At 36.1% G+C, this 20,527-nt stretch overlaps 1 protein-coding gene across 1 annotated transcript in view; it reads left to right on the top strand.

Annotated features, from left to right (window-relative positions):
- Positions 1 to 19,870, top strand: part of LOC127877604 (F-box only protein 22-like) — a 42,648-nt gene extending 22,778 nt beyond the window's left edge. Inside the window, exons 3-5 of the mRNA XM_052423636.1 lie at positions 10,458 to 10,671; positions 11,455 to 11,743; positions 18,363 to 19,870. Of these exons, the coding sequence (XP_052279596.1) occupies positions 10,458 to 10,671; positions 11,455 to 11,743; positions 18,363 to 18,795 (936 nt within the window). The 3' untranslated portion in view covers positions 18,796 to 19,870. The remainder of the gene's footprint in view (positions 1 to 10,457; positions 10,672 to 11,454; positions 11,744 to 18,362) is intronic.
- Positions 19,871 to 20,527: the final 657 nt, after the last annotated feature.

Genomic DNA, 20,527 nt, shown 5'->3' with positions numbered 1-20,527 from the left:
CCTGGGAGTGAACAACCAATTTAAATCTGATGGTAGCACTGCTATTGAGGCATTAGCAATTAAATTGGTTATTGACAAGAACCGGCCTCTTATCCTGGTCAACTTATATTCAAGAGGATGTGATCTTGAAACCCTGAACGGCCTCTTTAAGGAATTAAGGACCATTAAAGGACCCTTTGATGTAATATTCACAGGCGACTTTAATGCACATCACCCTGCTTGGGGTTCCATAAATTCAGATGCAGAAGGTCGGGCGGTAATAGAATGGTTGGACGAGCAAGATCTTATACTGCTCAATGACGGTTCTCCAACCAGGCTTAACCCCACTGGTTTAAACTCCCACATTGACCTTACTGCTGTTAATGCCAGGATAGCAAGTGCGTCTGCATGGGCAACTGTTAAAGATACCATGGGATCTGATCACCTCCCACAACAGGTTACCCTGCTCAACTATATTGCACAGGGAACTGAGGCCCAATGCTCAGGGGAGCAAAAGTTTTTATTGGATAAAGCTAATTGGGCTCAGTTTAGGGACCTCTGCTCAGATCTCTCCCTTGCAGATGTTCACTCCCAGGATCCAAATCTGTTTTGTATTAACTTAACCAGCAGGATACTGTCCATAGCGGAATGTAGCATACCGGTCTCCTCCGGCAAGGTCAAAGCCAGAAATAGGGTCCCGTGGTGGAATGAGGCGTGCTCCAATGCGGTACAGGATCGTAAAAATGCTTTAAAAATCCTTAAAAAGAACCCCGCTGAGCATAATCTTCTTAATTATAGGTCCCTCGAAAATCAGGCAAAGCGGGTTATTTTGGACGCAAAAACACAAAATTGGAAAGAATTCTGTGATTCAGCTATCATTAATAAGAAAAATACTAGGGATTTTTGGCAAAAAATTCACAGAATTAAAGGAAATTCATTCACTCCTGTACCGCTACTTAAATACAAAGGCGAAATTGCCACAACCCCAAGGGACAAGGCTCAATTTTTGGTACGACATTTCCAATCTGTCTCCAGTGACTCAAACCTTCCCGTTGAAACTCTGAATTATCAAAAGCGGTTTGAGACTGAGCACCGAAATATTTTAAATGAGCCTGGGGATAATAGCACGCCTCTCAATTTACCTTTCACTATTACAGAATTATTAAGTGCCATTAACAGCAGGAGCAACACCGCCACGGGGCCTGACAAAATAGCATATTTAATGTTTAAAAATATGCCAGCCATAACTCTAAAAATCTGGCTTAACCTATTCAATCAGGTGTATAGGACAGGCAGGATACCACCCGAGTGGAAGCAGGCCACAGTGATTCCAATTCCTAAACCTGGTAAAGACAAAAATGATCCAAACTCATATCGACCAATAAGTCTAACATCACATGCAGGTAAATTACTAGAAATAATGGTCAAAAATAGATTAGAACACTTATTGGAATCAAATAACATACTAAACCCCTTCCAGTCTGGCTTTAGGAAGGGGCGATCTACTCTTGATCAGCTAGCTAGATTACAACATGATATTCTTTCTGCAAAAAATCAAGGGCAATCAGTATTAGCAATTTTTTTGGACCTTCAGGCTGCCTTTGATTTAACATGGACCTTCGGCATACTAAAAAAGCTAGCTGACTATGGAATCACTGGATACTGTTTCCACTACCTCAGAGCATTCCTAGAGGGCCGTAAAATCCAGGTCAGGGTCGATGGGGAGTTATCAGAGGTAGCCATAACTGATCGCGGAACCCCTCAGGGGTCCGTAATATCCCCAACTCTGTTCTCCCTCATCGTAAACGGTCTACCTGATGCCGTAAAAGACTCAGGAATGGTTATCTCCCAGTTTGCCGATGACTCAGGCACTTGGTTAAAGGGGTCTAACATGTTACGCCTGCAAAAGAGGGCTCAAGCAGGCTTAGACTCCATATGGAAATGCGCAATTGAATGGGGATTCAAAATTTCTCCAACCAAAACAGTAGGAGTACTATTTGGCGAACAATTTCAGCACTCTTTGGACTTAAATTTAGGCGGCACCAAAATTATCTTTGAAAAAGTGGTGAAATTTCTAGGTATGTACCTAGATAAACAGTTAACCTTTACTCACCACTTTAAATATTTGGCAGAAAGGTGCGAAAGGGACCTAAATTTAATGAGAATGTTAAGAGGCACAGGTTTCGGATCAGATAAAAATAGCCTCTTAACACTCTACAAGTCCCTTATACGTCCAAAGCTAGATTATGGAGCCCAAATCTATGCATGTGCTAAGCCAAACGCCCTAAAAATGGTTGATGCCATTCAACACAAGGCCCTAAGGATAGCTCTGAGAGCCCTAAACTGTACACCGGGTGCACTGCTAGAGGAGGAGGCCGGTGTGTTACCTCTTGACTTGCGTAGAAAACAACAGTCCCTCAATTTCTGGGCCAGGGTTAAGTCTCGGCATGGTTCAAACCCCGTAAACAAACTTGTCGGGACTGGCACCTTCGTCAAGGGGAAAATACTTAAGCGTAAGCATGTCGCCCTACCTTTTGGTGCGAGTATTAGGACCCTGGTTGAGGATGCCGGTCTCGACAAGGTACATGTAGCAGACCTGAGGCCCTCCAAGGCCCCCCCCTGGACGCTTGGACCCATTGATGTTGACCTATCACTCTCTAATAAGATAACGAAAACTGACTTGCCACAACTCATCAAGTCAGAAGCTCTCTCTCTTATAGATAATATGTATGCTGAGCATCTAAAAATCTACACTGACGGCTCCAAATGCCCTAACTCTGGTTTGGTAGCCAACTCTTTTGTAATCCCTTCAAAAAACATTAGTAAAACGCACAGGCTCAGCAACAATCTCTCTATTTTTACAGCAGAACTTTTGGCAATTAAATTCTCTCTGTGCTGGATATTGGTCAATAAACCTACTAAAACTGCTATTTTATCAGACTCAATGTCATCTCTTGAGTCCATAAAAAACAGAAATAGCAGATCTAGGCCTGATATTTTAGCTAGCATTTTGGAACTTCATCAACAGTGCCTAGATAAATCTTTAAAGGTCACATTAGTATGGTGTCCAGCACATGTCAACATCAGTGGGAATGAACAGGCCGACATGGGGGCCAAAGAGGGCCTCTTGAGGGGGGCCGTAGATGTTGCTGGCACCTTCTGAGATCTACTCCCTGACAAAGAAATTTGTTTTGGGCAAGTGGAATCTCCGGACCGACAATTTGTCTTCCCGTCGACATACTTTTACTAGACCTGCGAAAACCCTCAGGCCGCCTGACAGATACTCGGCAAGCATTGTGCTTGACAGAGCCATCACGCGCCTGAGGATGGGAACCACCCTATTACCCGGTGGCGCAGGAAAGTATGTCCTCGGTATAGACCCTGCATGTCCTAGGTGCCAGGAACCTCTCACTGCGCCCCACATGCTGCTACACTGTCCTAACCATAAGGCGCAGAGGGACCACCTTGAAGCTGCATTGCACTCCCATGGACTAGTTTTTAACCTTACCAACGTGCTAGACCCCAAGGGAGCAGCTAGGGGCCCGGTCTTCTCTGCCCTCGCCAAATACTTACTAGATTGTTAAATAACTGACAAAATCTAGGTCATTGGGGGAGGGAGAGCAGCCAACACCCACCTAATTATACAGTCTTGTGACTGTTTTCTTTTAAAAATGTGTAATCTCTGCACAAACCTGATGTAATCAAATAATTGTGTTGGATTTGTGTCGCTTTTACACAACCTTTATTTTAGTTTTTAATGGGTTTATTGTTCTACCCCGCCCTTTCTAAATCAGGCCAATGGCATTGACCTGGTCTTCTTTATTTTAATACATTTTTTATGAGAGCATGACGTTAGTCCACCATTTACATTTTTCAGTTTTTTAATATAATCATATTTTATGGCATTTCTTATTACAAGAAAGGACGAGGCTGTCCAGTAACCTGGGATTGTTGGCTGCATTGCACCCCCTCCCTTCCTCTTTGACACCCCACCCTTTCCCCTTCAAACTCGAAGAACCATGTCGGACTGGAGTGCACGGTGCAGGGCCTTATACCATTATAAACACCTATTTAGCCCTATCTAGGACAAAGTATTGTCAACCTTGCTGAAAGTACTAATCTTGTACCTTGGAGCACATTAAGGATTATTATAACTGCTATCTTGTGTAGCAATTTCCTTATTTTTGTGAAAACTGCTATTTTATATAGCAAATTGCCTTAATTTTATTATTATTGCATTAACTCACGTTAAAATTGCTACTTTTATAGCAAATATCCTAATTTTTTATATTAAATTGCTATTTTATATAGCAAATTGCCTCGGTTTTACTGTCTAATTGTCATTTGGATACCATATAAGGTACTTTAGTATTATTTCCTACAATGTTATCATCAGTATACTAATAATATTGGATAGATTAGAGCTTTTTGGGTTTATCTTAACGTATCTAGGTAATATTTGGTCTTTTTACCATTTTACATTTCACCATTATCAATTTTCCTTCAATAGTATACAAACTATTTTTCATTTACCGTGCACTCCCTCTGGTTCAGGGGAAACAACCATTGTAGACTTCATCATCACAATTATCTCCCTTAGTACAACTGAGTGACACCACCCCTGCTGGCTCTTCTTTTCCCCCACCCACATCGGCCTACACTTCCATAAAATCTCTCCTTCTTTCAACCCTCCAGGGTGGCAACATGTATTTTAAATATATATATATGCATATAGTCCTGTACATATTGTAAATAATGTACATCTTGTACAAATTTAGCTGTCTTTGTCTTATTTTTAACTGTAAAGTACATTGTCTTACCCTTAATTTTTATGTGGCCCTATGAAGGTGACCGTTTGGAGACACGTAAGTTATTGCCCTTAACATATAAGGGTTTATTACTAAACCCACTTTTAAATATTGTTTTAATGCCACTCTGGGGGGATCTCTCTTTTCCATAGCCCAATCCTCCTTAAGTTCCATACAGACAGGGTCTTATGTTGGAGCATTACGGCTATATTCCCTGTCTGCAAGTGTTCAACATTGAGCCACATACATAAACTTGTACTCATTAATTTTTTAACAACTCAATACTCAATTGCAATATTAATATATAATTGAGAGTTACACACTCTATGTGATATCATATATTGTCTTTTTTTTTCCTTTCCTTCTCATATAATTGCATTTGCACATGCAACTTCACTCTACAATTGAGAGCTGTTAAATCAGGCTCTGGCATCCCTATTAATAAATGTTCTTAGATATAAACATATCTCTCTTATGATTAGATCTTGTTGTTTGGCGTTTAGTTTAAACTTTAAACATACACATAAAAATGGTACTTGACTATGCATGTAAACATATTGTGGCAATGTTCAACCACTTTGTGATCTGGAAAACCCTCAAATATTATTATATTGTTACACAAACATAATACACATCTGTGTATTCCTTTTTCTATAATTAATATATTAAATAGTCCTATTTGGATTCAAATTTTTAAACCACAGATCACAAAGTCTAAAGACTCCAACAAACCCATTGCAGTATATGCTGAACAGTGGGTCTGGTAATGATGCTGCCACATACAACAGTACAGTCCGACCTGCCCGAGCGACCGCCTGTTAATAGCGACCAACAGTCAATAACGACCACACCGATTTCCTCCCGAACAATTTCACTATATATTGAACCTGCGAATAAAGCCCATCTGTGAACAAAGACCAACGACCACCCTTTTACATTCCCAAATCTACATTTTGATAGCTTACAACGACCACTGCAATCATAAAAATCAACGATTTCGCAACTTTCAAAACACAAAATGGCCGCCAGGACGCTGCGTAGTCACGTGATACACATCTTACCAGTGGACTGTCGGTCGCTATGGAGATATTGGCAAGTGACAGTTGTTTGTTTATTGAACATGCATTGCTAATTGGTAGTCGCCTGCTTCGTTTTTGCATTTGACAGTTTGTCAAAAGTGTAAAAATTTCCCTTTGTATTTAAGTGACTCGCGATTAATGTACTAATTGCCGAAAATATCAAAGACAAATTTGGGGGTTTCATAAACTCATTAAGGAAATTAACGGTTTCCTATCATTTACGATGCCTAATAAAGACAAACATTTTGATAGTCATTCTCTTCTTAAATTTCTCCGTAATAAGACGTTCATAGATTATGGAAAAGTAAATTGTCAGTTCAAGTTAACCATCGTGGCTTCCAAGCGTAAGTTCTTGACGTTGGAAGAACGCGTTAAGGTCATTAGTTTGTTAGGTAAAGGACACAGTTGTAGACGAGTGGCTAGTGAGCTTGGTGTAGGAAAAACTCAAATTCAGAGCATTTTAAAGCGTAAACATGAGATTATGGACGAATTCGAGGAGAACGTAAACTGTGAAAGTAAACGCCCTAAGCGTGAGTCGGAATTCGCGTCAGTGAATGACTTAGTGCATTTACTGGTTGTGTAGTAGTGATTCATGTATTTCATGTATAAATGTTTGCTATGTTATGTGTATTTTGTACTTTGTTCTTTGTAGAATTACATGTACATGTACGTATACATGTATGTCAATAGTTATTTATACAGTATATCATAAATGAAATAAATAATAAAAACATAAGGGGATAGAAATACAACATGTAATAAATATAAAAATGTAAAACAAAACTGTGTTTTCAATTCTTTATTTCATTATACATGCATAAGTATTCAAACATTTAAACAATAGAGCACATACATAGATAAGGTACCTGTTAAAAAACTACTAGCATATTTTGCAAAGTTTCGATCGACCCTGCGAATAAAGACCACCTGTGAACAAAGACCACAACGACCAAATCCCTTGAGTGGTCTTTATTGACAGGTTGGACTGTATGTGTGTTTTCACCATCTTTACTTATAAAAATTGGGCTATTCTTTCTCTCTCTCCTCCTTAAAAAACAATACAAAGAATAACATACAATAACAACATCATATGAATGATATAAATTAATAATAAGTACAGTAATGTAACAAAAACATAGTAATCTTTTTTGTATTAACTCATTCTTGTTCTTTCATTTATATTTTTGCATATCAACCATTATTGTTTACTTTTTCTTAAAAGTACAAAGTCAGCCGTGGGAAAATCTATTTTAAAACGGATTGACCTACTGGCAATCCTTAACAAGAAATTTCGGCCAATCAGCGCCATCGTTATATAAGCGCATCAACCAATTAAAACGCCGCTTTTTAACCGCGTTAGGCCTATTCACTGTATAGCACTGCGTCTTTTTAACGCTTCATATAAAGGTTATATATTTTTAAACCAATAGATTTTTATTAAGGCACCGCACCAACACTGCAAAGTTTTATATTTATACAAATGGTACAGCCCAGTAAAATCGGGCTGTCCATTTTATGGCCGTTTTCGGCTTTTTATGCAGAGTTCTATGTTAAGCAGTGTGCTCGGGCAATGGTTTTTAACCGAAGTCCCGAGGGTAAATAACCCCAATAGTCGTAGTCTAGATGGAGCACTGATAGGGATTAGTGTTTATGATGCTAATGGATCTCTTATCTGATCCTGATCTTATCTGATATTTATTGAATAATACACAGCACACTTAGCATATTATATTTAATTGTGAATATTTCAATATAACATACTGAATGGTGTTAGCAAATAATAATAATATTTTAAATATTATTTAGATTGTCTTTTAAAATGTATGTTAATAGTCAATGTGGTAGACATTAATTGAATTGGGGTTAAATATCAGTGTAAGAAAGTTAAAATACTTATTTTTTATAATATGGATATATAATTGATTCTGGCAAGCCCACATAATAATTTTGACACTTTCAATATTTTTAATAAGTTACCCACAGCCTGATTAAGTTGTACTTTTCCCTTTAAAAGCTGCTCTACTGATTCACATATTTTATGAGCGAACAAATTGCAACAATAAGACCATAAACATTATGTGAAGTTCAAAAAGAATACAATCCTCCTATTTAACACTATATCTCTGTCCTTTAACTTCAGTTATTTGCTATAGTGTTGCTCTTTTTTATGAAGATGCACTAAAACTACACTTGTACAGAAAGAATATTTTTTGGCAAGTCAGAAGATACACTTATATGCACAAAAAATGCCATTCATTAAAAAAATGCACTTATTTCATAAAAAGATGCACTTTGTCTACAGAAGATACACTAAAAGTACAGTAAAATACACTTAAAGATAATGAAAATACAGAAAAAATGCACTTCAGTGCACTTAGTTATGAAAAAAGCGCAAAAAAATACCCTGTTTTGGTAAATGCAGAAAAAATACACTTTTTAAAGCGTATTTTGTTAAAAAGAGCATTTTATTTTGAGAAGGGGCATGTGTATCTGGACAACACCTATCCATGCGCATACAAATTTTGACATGTTCCTTCAGATATTGCTTTCATAATTGGTGTGCATGTGTTTCTGGACAACACCTTTCCATGTGAATAAATTTTTGACCCCTGTGACATTGACCTTGAACTTAAGTTGAGTGTTCAGGTTTCAAAATCTGCGACCGGGATTCGAAAAAGGCTCATACCTACTATGTCCCTTCAGATACTGCTTGTATATTTGGCATGCATGTATATCTGGACAACACCTTTCCATTTGCATGAAATTTTGAACTTTGGGTTCGCGTTCAGGTTTCGAAATCTGTGACCTCGATTCAACAAAAGCTCATAACGTCTGTGTCCTTTCAGATATTGCTTTCATATTTGGTACGCGTGTGTATCTGGACAAGACCTTTCCATGCGCATACAAGTTTTGACCCCTGTGACCCTGACTTTGAACTTATTTGCGTTTAGATTTTGAAATCTGCGACCGTGACCCAAAAAAGGTTCATAACTACTATGTCTTGAGCTTTACTTTAAGCATTTTTATGCTCCCCCAAAATTTATTTTGGGGGGAGCATATAGTCGACCTTTCGTTTGTCTATCCGTGTGTCCGTCCGTGCACAATTTTTGTATGGGCTATTTCTCAGCAACTAATGACCGAAATTCAATGAAACTTTATGGGAAGCTTCACTATCAAAAGGAGATGTGCACATTATCAGCGGGTTCTGGTCGGATGATTTTTCACAGAGTTATGTCCCTTTGAAATTTTTGAAATTTTTCATTAACTGTACATTTAGTGCAATTCTTGTCTGGGCTATTTCTCAGCAACTAATGACCGGAATTCAATGAAACTTGAAAACCGGAAGCTTCACTTCCAAGAGATGTGCATATTATCAGCGGGTTCTGGTCGGATGATTATTCACAGAGTTATGGCTACTACTGTGCCCTCAAGACGTTTCCTTTTATCTGAATATATAGTGCAATATTGTGACAAAAAAAACCTTTGGGAGCATCACCCGTCTCCGACGGTTTCTTGTTAATAATAATAATAATAAACTATATAAAATATTTGTAAAATTTGACAGTTATAAAGATGTTGTCGAACTAGAAAAGTACTACAGCCACCACAAACCTGTGTGGATAGCTGTTTAGAATTGAAGAGAATTCACAAAATATAGCACAAAGGAGGGCATAATTATATTTTTTTTATTGCGTTTGGACTGTCTGTGTTTTTTTGTCTGTTTGCTATTACCGGTAAATGTACAATATTCATACAAAATTATTTTGGTCATTGATTGTAAAAAAGTTTTGCTTATTCAATATGTTACTAAATAGGACAAAAAAGGGTTAACAACATTAAGAATTAATGTCCCATCCCCGATATAATAGTAAACAAGTACATTGTAACACAGGTATGCTACCATAAGGCGACACATCCAACTAGCGGAGTTCTAGTTAAAATAGAAATGGGCAAGTATTTAACGACAAACAGGCATTCATGATCGATCACTCTTAAAACCTTGTGAATATCTGTCAAAACATTACTTTAATTCTCCTTGATAACTTGTTAAAGTATAATACATATGTAACCAAATATCTGTCATGAGTTTTTATTTACTACTGTTTAAAATGTAATTTAATTATTAATTACAATGGTTATTTGGTAAAAAAAAAGGAATGTTGATCCATGGCTTTTCACCTTTATATAACAGGGGCCGAATTTCGGCTCCCTTCCAATTGAAAATTAAGGTCATTTTTTCCCAAATAGAGGAATTTCCCAAATTGTATTTTTTTTTTCTTTTTTTAAATTAGACATATTGAGCATTTCCCAAATTGAAAGCAATGGCCTCTAATATGATTAAGAATGCACCACAATGTGTCTTTTAATACGAGTGCACAATGAAAAAGACCCTGTTTCAAAAACTTTTAAAAACTTGGCATTCCCAAAATGAGCAGTTATCGCACATGAAATTCCCAAATTGAAAGGCTAGGGCCTCTTTCCAATATCCTGATGAAAAGCCCTGGTTGATGGTTTGGAAACAATCATAAGATATTTATAGGGTCAAATAACCAGAATTTCTATCCATAGACATTTAATTGGCTTTTTCTAGAACTTATTCAGTGAACCACAAACCCTGATTGCATTTTGCCACAATTCGATGAACACATCCTTGGCCGACCTGTATGTGAAAAGAGGGGAGGAGTTGGCAGGATTACTTCACATCAGTGAAGAAGTACTCATACGCATGAGCCTTATGGAGTTCATCAAACTGTTTGTTCCAAAGTCCTGTGAGGTTGCTATCATCGAAGCGGCAGGAATTGTTGGTAATTTTATTCTACCATGGTCTATCTTTATCCTTTATAACACCCCCTTCCCCAAATTAGCATGCACCCTAACGTAAAATAAAAAGCATGTGTGAACCAAATATAACTCCTTTAAAAAATTTCTATTCAAACTTTTGTAACCTCGTATAAAACTACTTTTACCCACTTTCTATTATTGAAACAACATCCATTTCAACATGCAAGATAAATAGGTGTAGTATTTGTGAAAAATAAATGTTGTGTGGCTTATTAGTATAATATTTTAAAAATTTCACAGTAAAATTTTTGAAACTTACTCACTTTTATGTTGGCACATATTTAACTATCTAGGGTGGCCAGGGGTGGTGGTAAAATACCAAGCCAGCAACATGGTTTAAACTTTAAGTATCATGGACTTATTAGGGGGGAAAAGATGGTAATTAAGACAAATACGGTAATTAGTTATTAAGAAGAAAGACAGCATGGATGCATTTGCTGCTTAGTTGCTTTTATTGTTGGTGTAACCAAATGTATTCTAAGTTATGTATGGTAATAGTACTTACTGCTTTCTTTCCCTTATAATTATGGAATATACAAAGACTGCAATTAAACAATTCTATTTTTGGCTGGCAATGTTCAATTAATAACATCATTCTAAACATGGCCATTTGATTTACAATGTGATAAATCCTGTGAAAATTAAAAATTATACAATTGTATCAGTACATTCCAAACAGCGTAACATATTAATCTTTTCTCATCATAAATGTGCTATAATATTTAAATTATGTTCACTTTTTTCAGGTACAACCACTGATATGAAGACTGAAGAATTTGAATCAGCTGAAGCAATAACATTCCTAAGTATCCCCAAACTTCACAACAATGAGGGTCTTAAGGTGGTCACACAATCGGATGTAACAACTATTGAAGATATACTTCTCATCCACGATTCTAAGACACTGAAGGCGTGTTTTCTATTCTGTTCGGATCCAGGTTTTCTCAGCAAGTCTTTGGTTTCAAATCTTGTAGACAAGCACTCAGTTCTGGTAGCTGGTGCATTTGTTGCTGGCCTTTATTCACAATCGCAACGGTAAGTTTTGACAGAACTAAGTCCTTTTATTTTCTTTACGTGTGCACAACATGCGCATGGTGAATTTTTTGGAGCGCCTTAAATCTGTAGTCAGTAGTTGGTTGTCAATAAATGCAAATGTAGTTGTCAATAAATTATTGTCCTAAGGCATTTGTCTCTCATGTTTTATCTTAATCCAGTTATAAACGCATGATCAAAATGTCCCCAGATAAGCACAACAGGCAAGAATTCTGGTAAAATAGCATGGTAAATTAAACTGTCGGAAAACTTAGTCATGAATTATGTCCGAAAATTCAGAGTCATTATCAATGATTATTTTGGCTAAAAATGTGTGTTTCCGAGAATTTAGAGTGTCCGAAAACTTAAAGTAATTGCCGTAATCACAAATTGTTCTTAGGTAGGCGTAATTTTAGTACTTTTCCATGCTCCTGCCGTTGTGCTTACTTCTTGCAATTTTGAATATTTACAGACTTTTTTACCATTTATTAGGTTGTCCTCAAGCTGCAAGTTTGTCACTCCATGGGCAGAGTTTGTAGATCACAACATATCCATCTATTTTCTTTTGGTTACATTAATAATGTTGTTGCTGAGTATTTTAAAGAATCAATTTTGATTCCAAAACAAAAGAACACGATTATTTGTAGTTAGTTCAAACGGCTTAAGTTATAATAAGTGGAATTTCATATCCAAATAAATCTTTTTAATCAGTGAAAGCAATTTTGTTAAGCTTACCTGAGCACAACGTGCTCATTGTGAGCTATTGTGATCGCCTTTTTTCCGTCATCCGTCATGCGTCGTGCGTCCGTCGTAAACATTTGCCTTGTGAACACTCTAGAGGCCACATTTATTGTCCGACCGAGTTTGAAACTGGGTCATGCTGGGTCAAAAACTAGGTGAAAAAAAGAAAAACCTTGTGAACACTGTAGAAGTCACATTTGATACCCAATCTTCATATTACTTTGTCAATATGTTTGTCTTAATGATATGTTGGTTGAGTTTAAAAATGGTTTTGGTCCATTGAAAAACATGGCCTCCCGGGGGCGGGGCAGTATTTCTTATATGGCTCAAGAGAAAACACTCTAGAAGTCACAATTTTTGCCGGGCCCAATCATCATAAAACTTGGTAAAAACATTGGTTTCATTGATATCTCGGACGAGTTCGAAAATGGTCCTGCTCGGTGAAAAATCATGGCCGCCAGGGGGCGGGGTAGTTTTCTCTAAATGTATATAGTGAAAACATGTGAACGCTCTATAAGTCACATTTTTGGTCCAATCTTCATTCAATTTAGTCAGAACATTTGTTTCCTGGATACGACATTTGAGTTTGAAAATGGTTCGGATCGGTAAAAGAACATGGTCGCCAGGGGGCAGGGCAGTTTTGCTTATATGGCTATCTTAAAACCTTGTTAACACTCTAGGAGTCACAGTTATTGTCCAATCTTCATGAAACTTGGTCTGAACATTTGTTGTTATGATAGCTAGGCTGAGTTTGAAAATAATTTTGGTCTGTTGAAAAATATTTCTGCCAGGGGGCGGGGCAGCTTTGCTTATATGGCTATACTGAAACCTTGTTAACACTCTAGAAGTAACATTTATAGCCCAATCTTCATGGAACTAGGTCCAACAATTTGTTGTATTGATAGCTTGGCTGTGTTCGAAAATGGTTACGGTTTGTTGAAAAACATGGCCGCTTGGTTAGCGGCAGTTTTCATAATATGACTATATTAAAACCATGTTAACACTCTAGTTGTAATGCCGATGTTGGTGCACAATGATGATGATGATGATGATGATGCTGATGATGATGATTATGATGATACTGGTAATTGATTCAGAAACATTAACCACAACCCAAATATCTAATTATAATTATTGCATTACTCAAATTAATTATTGCCATTACTTATGATTGTTATCTATATCTTTGCAGAAATTTAACATAGTGGTAAAATCAATTAAACAACAAGAAGTGCTACATATGAATCTTATGTTACTTTTCATTCACTTATCATAGGCTACTCTCTATAAAACTCATACCTGTGCTTGAATTGTTGCCAGTTGGTAATTGTGTAACACTCCTGGAAATTGACCCCAATTAACTGGGCACTTTCATCAAAGACATAACAACTTGAAATGTTTTACCCCTACAATTTTCAGTTAGTCAGTAGTTTGTGTGTGATAATGAAAGATTTTTGATTTTAGCAGGTTTTATTGTTGTTTCAATTGGAAATATTAATGCAAGGTGAGTCCTAAAATTGTACCAGTTGTTTAAAAACACTTTGTCAAAAATGTGAACAATTTGGTAGTAAAAAAACAACAACTTATCACATCTTTTAAGAAGCACAAACAGCTGTTTAAAGAAAAGTTGATTTGCATTTGTTTTTGCAAAAATAAGGTTTTTATACTACAGATTTTTTGTGCATTTAAATTACAAATAGTTTGATAGTTTTTTTGATATGATACATTTTCAAATGTCTTGTGTGTGTTTACTTCTATATTTGCACACATTTATAACTATAAGAAAGATCAAGTGATGTTATGTTCTATAAAAGAAGATCAATATTGAATTTCTAGTAGCTGTACATATTCTCATACTCATTTACCTTTTTATAACTGACTTTGATATATGATAACAATTCAACATATTTTATTTAATTATGCAAAAACTTTTTTACAAAAACACAATCTTTTGAACAAATACGGTTGTTTTCAGTATCTAAAAGTGTTCTTGCTAAACAGATTGTAAACAGTCATCCCCTATAAGATGCTGAGATGCTAATCTCATGATCTCAAATTTGGAAAATTATTTGTTGAAAAATGTACTTCCATTTTCTTTTGCTGATGCTCATTATTAAATTACTGTCCTCATATTTCTTTTATCCAAAATAATAGCTTTGTCGCAACGGGTAACACATGTCTATTGAAATTTTTTTTAGCACACACACAAAACTACTGATAGCGCATATATGTATATATCTGCCGAAACAGCAAACCTTTTCTTTTCACACAACAATGTTAACAACCCTTGTTTCCTGGATACGACGGTTGAGTTCAAAAATGGTTTTGATCCATCTAGTAACTATTTTGGCCAATCATCATGAAGCTTGGTCAAAACATTGGTTTTATTGATATGTCGGATAAGTATGGAAATGGTCGTGATCAGTGGAAAAACATTGCTGCCAGGGGATGGGGCAGTTTGCTCTATATGTTTGCAAGAAGCATTTCCCTTATATATATATTTTTAAAAAATCTGGGTATTAAAAACATGGCCGCCAGGGTGGGTGGGGTAATTTTCTATATAGGCCTATTGTGAATACTTTGGAACACCTTATTTTTAAAGTCAGTCTTGTCATACTAATAACTTAAAACATTTGCTGAAGAGTTTTTATCTTTGTTTCTTTCCATCTAAGTCTCTCAGGTGAGCGACCCAGGGCCCTTTGGGGCCTCTTGTTTTATATTTATGTTATTCAAATTTTGTTCTGCAAAAAAAAGGATGACAATTATCATGTGGAAAGCTGCAAATCGTATTCAACTTAATAAATAACTTGTTTGCGAAAAGGACATTTAAAGTGTTCCTCAAATCCAAGTGGTTTGTTGTTTCCTAATATGACAGTATACAAAGTAAATACCGCATGAATATGCATGCAATTAAAATTAAGCAAAATGTGTTACCTGCTTATTCAATAATTTTTAAAGAGGTTTAAAAAATGCAACTTTAAGACTCTTCTGAAACCGCAAGGATTCCAGATATAGTATTTGGTGTATCAATTTTCTAGTAGTGGTCTACAAATTTTGTTAAAATCATGCCCCATGAGGTCACATGATTAACATAGACTGATATATAAGTTAAATAACAGTGTACAATCTCTGAAAGCACATTGGTCTGGGGTAAAATATTGTGTTTGTAGCAGTCCTTCATAAAGTTTGCACCTTGCTTGGCTTAGAACTTGTATTGCCCTTATGGTCACATGATTTATATACACTTATGTACTACCGGTAAGACTAAGTGACTTTAAAAAATCTCTAAAACCACAAGGGTAAGGGGTTTATAATTAGGTTTATAACATTGTCTAAAATGTCCAATAATCCTCGACTTAGTTTGTTGAAATAATGAATCTGTCTATGAAATAAACTTGCCAAACCCAGTGATAACATTATTATCCCTTGCCATAGGCGGAGGGATATTGTTTTGGCGTTGTCTGTCCGTCTGTCTTTCCGTCCGTCCGGAGCCATATCTTGGAAGTGCTTTGGTGGATTTCATTGAAACTTGGTGTGAGTATATATATATGGAGAAGAGGATGATGCACGCCAAATGGCATTTTACACCATCTGTTAATAACAGAGTTATGGCCCTTTCCCCCCCTGTATCTTGTAAAAATGCTTTTTTGAGTGTCAAATATAACACTTTTGTGTCCAGAAGCATATTGGCTGGGGATATCTATTCAACGAATTTGCTTGTTTATATTTATATAGACTAACATATAGAGAATATGTGGTTGCTGACTAATGATATCATTTGATATCAGATAAGTCACATATGGCCTATCAAAGGCAAGGCTTTCCAATCCTTTCCATACATCATATTAGACCAAGATGATATCACAGGATAGCAAAAGTCACCAACCAATTATTCTTTTTATCACACCCTTTTTATAAAAACAAGAAACTTACAACTTGGCCCAGAGATGTTAAATATAACAAACTGTAAATAGTTAGCAATTTACATTACAGCGCCATATGCAAATGGGACAGCCTATGATATCGACATATACCTATGTGTATTGAACTTTTCACACATGAAACAGGTCTAAATAAAATTATGAAGGATAACAATTTATCACGCATTTAATCAATAAGCATACAATCCAAGTGAGAAAGTTATACTTGATGTGAGAGTAACATAAAACAAATATAATAACATCATTTTTTCAATTATTCACGCACAAATAACACAACAATTTACATGAACGCTTGCATTTTGGGTTCATCTTAATTAATGAGTACAGATTTCTCATGGTGAGCTTTGAGAATACGGTGCTGTCCATCGTCTGCTAGTCATATAGTTTGTCCATGTGCCCAATATTTTTTTTTTATCTCTTACTAAAGCGCCTGCCAAATTTTGAATGAAACTTTACATGCATGGTCCTCTTTCAGCTTTGTTCGAATTGTTTAAATTGTACAAGTAAATTGTGTATGTAGGTCACATCCCAAGGGTAAAAAATGGCTCCACCATTTGGGTAACATGATACATTATATATTAAAATGGCTTAGAAATGTTATAAAATTTATCTAAAACAACAAGGCCCAGAGATGTTATATTTGGCATCGGATGATAGTCCTACTGTATTTGCCCTGCCCTAGTTAATTAAAATAATAAAACTTTGGTCAAAACTGTACCCGCCCAGAGGCCTACTTGTTTCAATTGTAAGTAAATAGTTCAAACTTTTATAATCTTGTCCACTGAAACCGTACGGCACAGAGCTTTGATAATTGGCATGTAGCATTACATGGTGCTTCGCCAAGTTATTTTCAAATCATGCTTCTGGGATATTAACATACCCTGCCCTTTGGGTTATTGGTTTTCCTTATACATAAACAGTAAGAAGTCCTATTAAAGCGCAAACCATAGAGGTTTGGTTATTTGTCATGTATCATCATGGTCCACTACCAAGTTGTTAATGTACACGGCGATAATTTATAAAATGTTTATTTTTGAAACTGCAAAGCCTAGAAGTTTTAAATTAGTATTTTGCATATTACATAGTGCTTTTTCACGTTTGTTGAAATTATTTTATTGTTATCAAAATAGGCCCCTTCAATGGCGTCACTTGTTTTCTTATGAATATAGTAACGTTTTTAAAGATTACTTACATAGAAAGGTTTGTTGAAATGTAATACTTACCCCTGGGATAAAAAACTGGCCATGCCCCAGTTGTCTTAGGTCAACTGAGCACGCATTTCGAGGCGTGCTATTGTGATGACCTTATGTCAGACGTCCATAATCTAAGGTATGCCGGATAAAAGTGCATTGTCAGATTACTATTTTAGATGCCAAACTTTTTATCCAATGTTGATGCAACATGTCGGAATGTATATTTTGTCAATTTCAAGGCCAGGTTATGTCTTGATCATGTGCTGCATAAACATGGTTACCAAGTCAAATCTAAGAAAAACCCTGTTTAACATTTATGGGTCACATTTATGACATCTTGACAAATCAAGGTTTGGATTTGTGTCTTTATTTTTTCAAGTTTGAGTTGGGCTGTAACGTGCATCTAAATGCTAGGTCACCAGGTCAAAACGTTTTTACCACTCTAGAGGCTACATTAATGACTAAGTCTGGATGAAACCTGTTCAAAATGTTCATATTTACAGTTATTACTTACTTAGATAGTATTTCAGATGCTCATCAGCTGATCATGGTCTAAAGATTTCTGTTTGCATTTATATTTGTTGACTCTAGTTTAGTGACACTGATCTGGTTTTCCTCAAAACAACATAAGGATAATTACAGATTATTCTGTTAAATAATGGACTTTTTAATGACTGTATATTGAGATGCTAAAATCGAAATGGAAATACTTTTAAAGTTACCAAATTCTTTTGGTTTGGTTTTCAGGAATGAAAAACATGACTTCATAACGTGCATGTCACTGTCGTTATATGGGAACCAAGTGGAAACGGCCTCTGTCATCTTACCACAGCCGAAAAACTGGGGAAGTGAACACTGTGAAATGACAAAAGCAGATATTGAAAAGAGCATTATCACTCTTAAAGACATGAATCTGCCTGACAAAAACAGTTTTGCACTGATGATCGCTTGTGTAGGAAGGGGGGAGGGTTTGTTTGAAGAACCAAATGTGGAGTCTTCGTTGTTTCGGAAACATTTTCCAAGAACGCCCCTGTTTGGGCTGTTTGGGGATGGTGAAATTGGGTGCAACTTTCATGAAGGTGTTTTGAATAAACCAAGCACAGAAGAAAGAAAAAGAAAATCTCCACCAAAACTGTTCCATTCTTATACAACAGTGCTGGTGCTAGTTTGTGTGAAATAAGTAACGGTATGACTGAATAGCGGAAAGGGCCCCTTTCCGCGAAAAGAGCTTTCGGTTTTCGGAAAGGGCCTACATTAATTTATTTTCATTGTTTTAAAAACATGTATTGGTATCTTCATAAAAAGCACCTTACATTGTGTTTATATTTTAAATTTCATTCAAATCCATCAAGAAATTATTTAACTTTACTTTTACTTTAAGGTGTTATTAGTAATTCGATTTTACAGTACTACCCCTTTAATATTTTTATTCCCCTGGATCGAATGATCGGCGGCAAATTGTTTTTGGCCTGTCATTCTGTCCAAAAACTTTAACCTTCTGTCCAAAAACTTTAACCTTGGTCAAAGTTTTGCGTTAACTTTTGCAATATTGAAGATAGCAACTTGATATTTGGCATGCATGTGTATCTCATTAAGCTGCACATTTTGAGTGATAAAAGGTCAAGGCCATCCTTCAAGGTAAAAAGTTAAAAAAATACAATCCAAGGCAAGTAATAAGCTTTAAAAGGGAGATAATTTCTAAACCTGCCAATTGATATATTGAAAAAAAAATTAAAAATGGCGCAATAGGGGTCATTGTGTTTCTGACAAACTCATCTTTTGTTTATTTTACAGTACTGTCCCTGGTTTTTTTTCACGTCATCTTGTCATCGCTTCTCAGATGCGCCATACGATACACTTGCACTGTTGTTGGCTACATTGATTTTTTTGACGTCATTGCTTCTATATTGCTTCATACGACACACTTTCACTGTTTTAGTCTACATGCAGTTAAATAATATTTTCTCTCTTACGGACGTTTCTTGTTTGATTTATGTTTTTTTTTTTAGCTGTCACATAAACAACCAAACTTTGAAATATGGGTCTTTTACACCAATTATTGCTGCTTCTTCCTGTGTTTGTGCGATGATGATGTGAAATATCAACTTTATGATGCTATATTCTTAAATCTTTTTCTTAAAAGAAGGATGAAGTTGACACTCGTTCGTTGTTTCATTTCATCATTACTCAAAAAGTAACTCTGTTGCTCTGGTCGCTTCTCTACCATTGAATAATTAAATTGTAATTAAATTGAATGCGTTTGAATCCCCTTTTATTAGCTCACCTGATTGCTCAGGTGAGCTTTTGTGACCGGTCTTTGTCCGTCGTGCGTCTGTCCGTTAACATTTGTTCTTAACACTCTAGAGGCAACATTTATTGTCCGATCTTCATGAAACTTGGTCAGAAGCTTCCCCTTGTCAAAAACGTGATCAAAATCCTGTTATAACCCAGTTTAAAACCGTGTTAAACCCTGCGATATTGGCACCGGGCCTTAAAGCGAGTTTTTTAGACAAGCTTTTAGCTTACAGACTTGGTTTTTAAGCTTACCGACTTAGTTTTTTAGCTTACTGACTTGTTTTTTTTAAAGTTTAATCTTGTTTTAACTCGCTTAAAACCAACTTAGTGGGTTTTTTAATCATTTTTAAGTGGGTTATAAGTTAGTTTTCTTAAACTGTGTTAATCTCTGCCGTATTGGCTCAGTGTTTAAAGCGAGTTTTTCAGACACGCTTTTAGCCTACCGACTGCTTTTTTCAGCTTACCGACTTGGTTTTTTCTATGTTTAATCTTGGTTTAACTTGTTTAAAACCAACAGTGTTTTTTTAACCAACTTTAGTGGGTTTAAAGTGAACATTATTGTCTACAAGTTGGTTTTTTGAGGGTTTTTTAACACGCTAAGACCAACTTCTGTCTGA

The sequence above is a fragment of the Dreissena polymorpha genome, chromosome 4 (assembly GCF_020536995.1).
Source record: "Dreissena polymorpha isolate Duluth1 chromosome 4, UMN_Dpol_1.0, whole genome shotgun sequence".
In the NCBI taxonomy this organism is placed as follows: Eukaryota; Metazoa; Mollusca; class Bivalvia; order Myida; family Dreissenidae; genus Dreissena; species Dreissena polymorpha.
The sequence above is the reverse complement of the archived record's forward strand: the minus strand, read 5'-3'. Positions and strand labels throughout refer to the sequence as shown.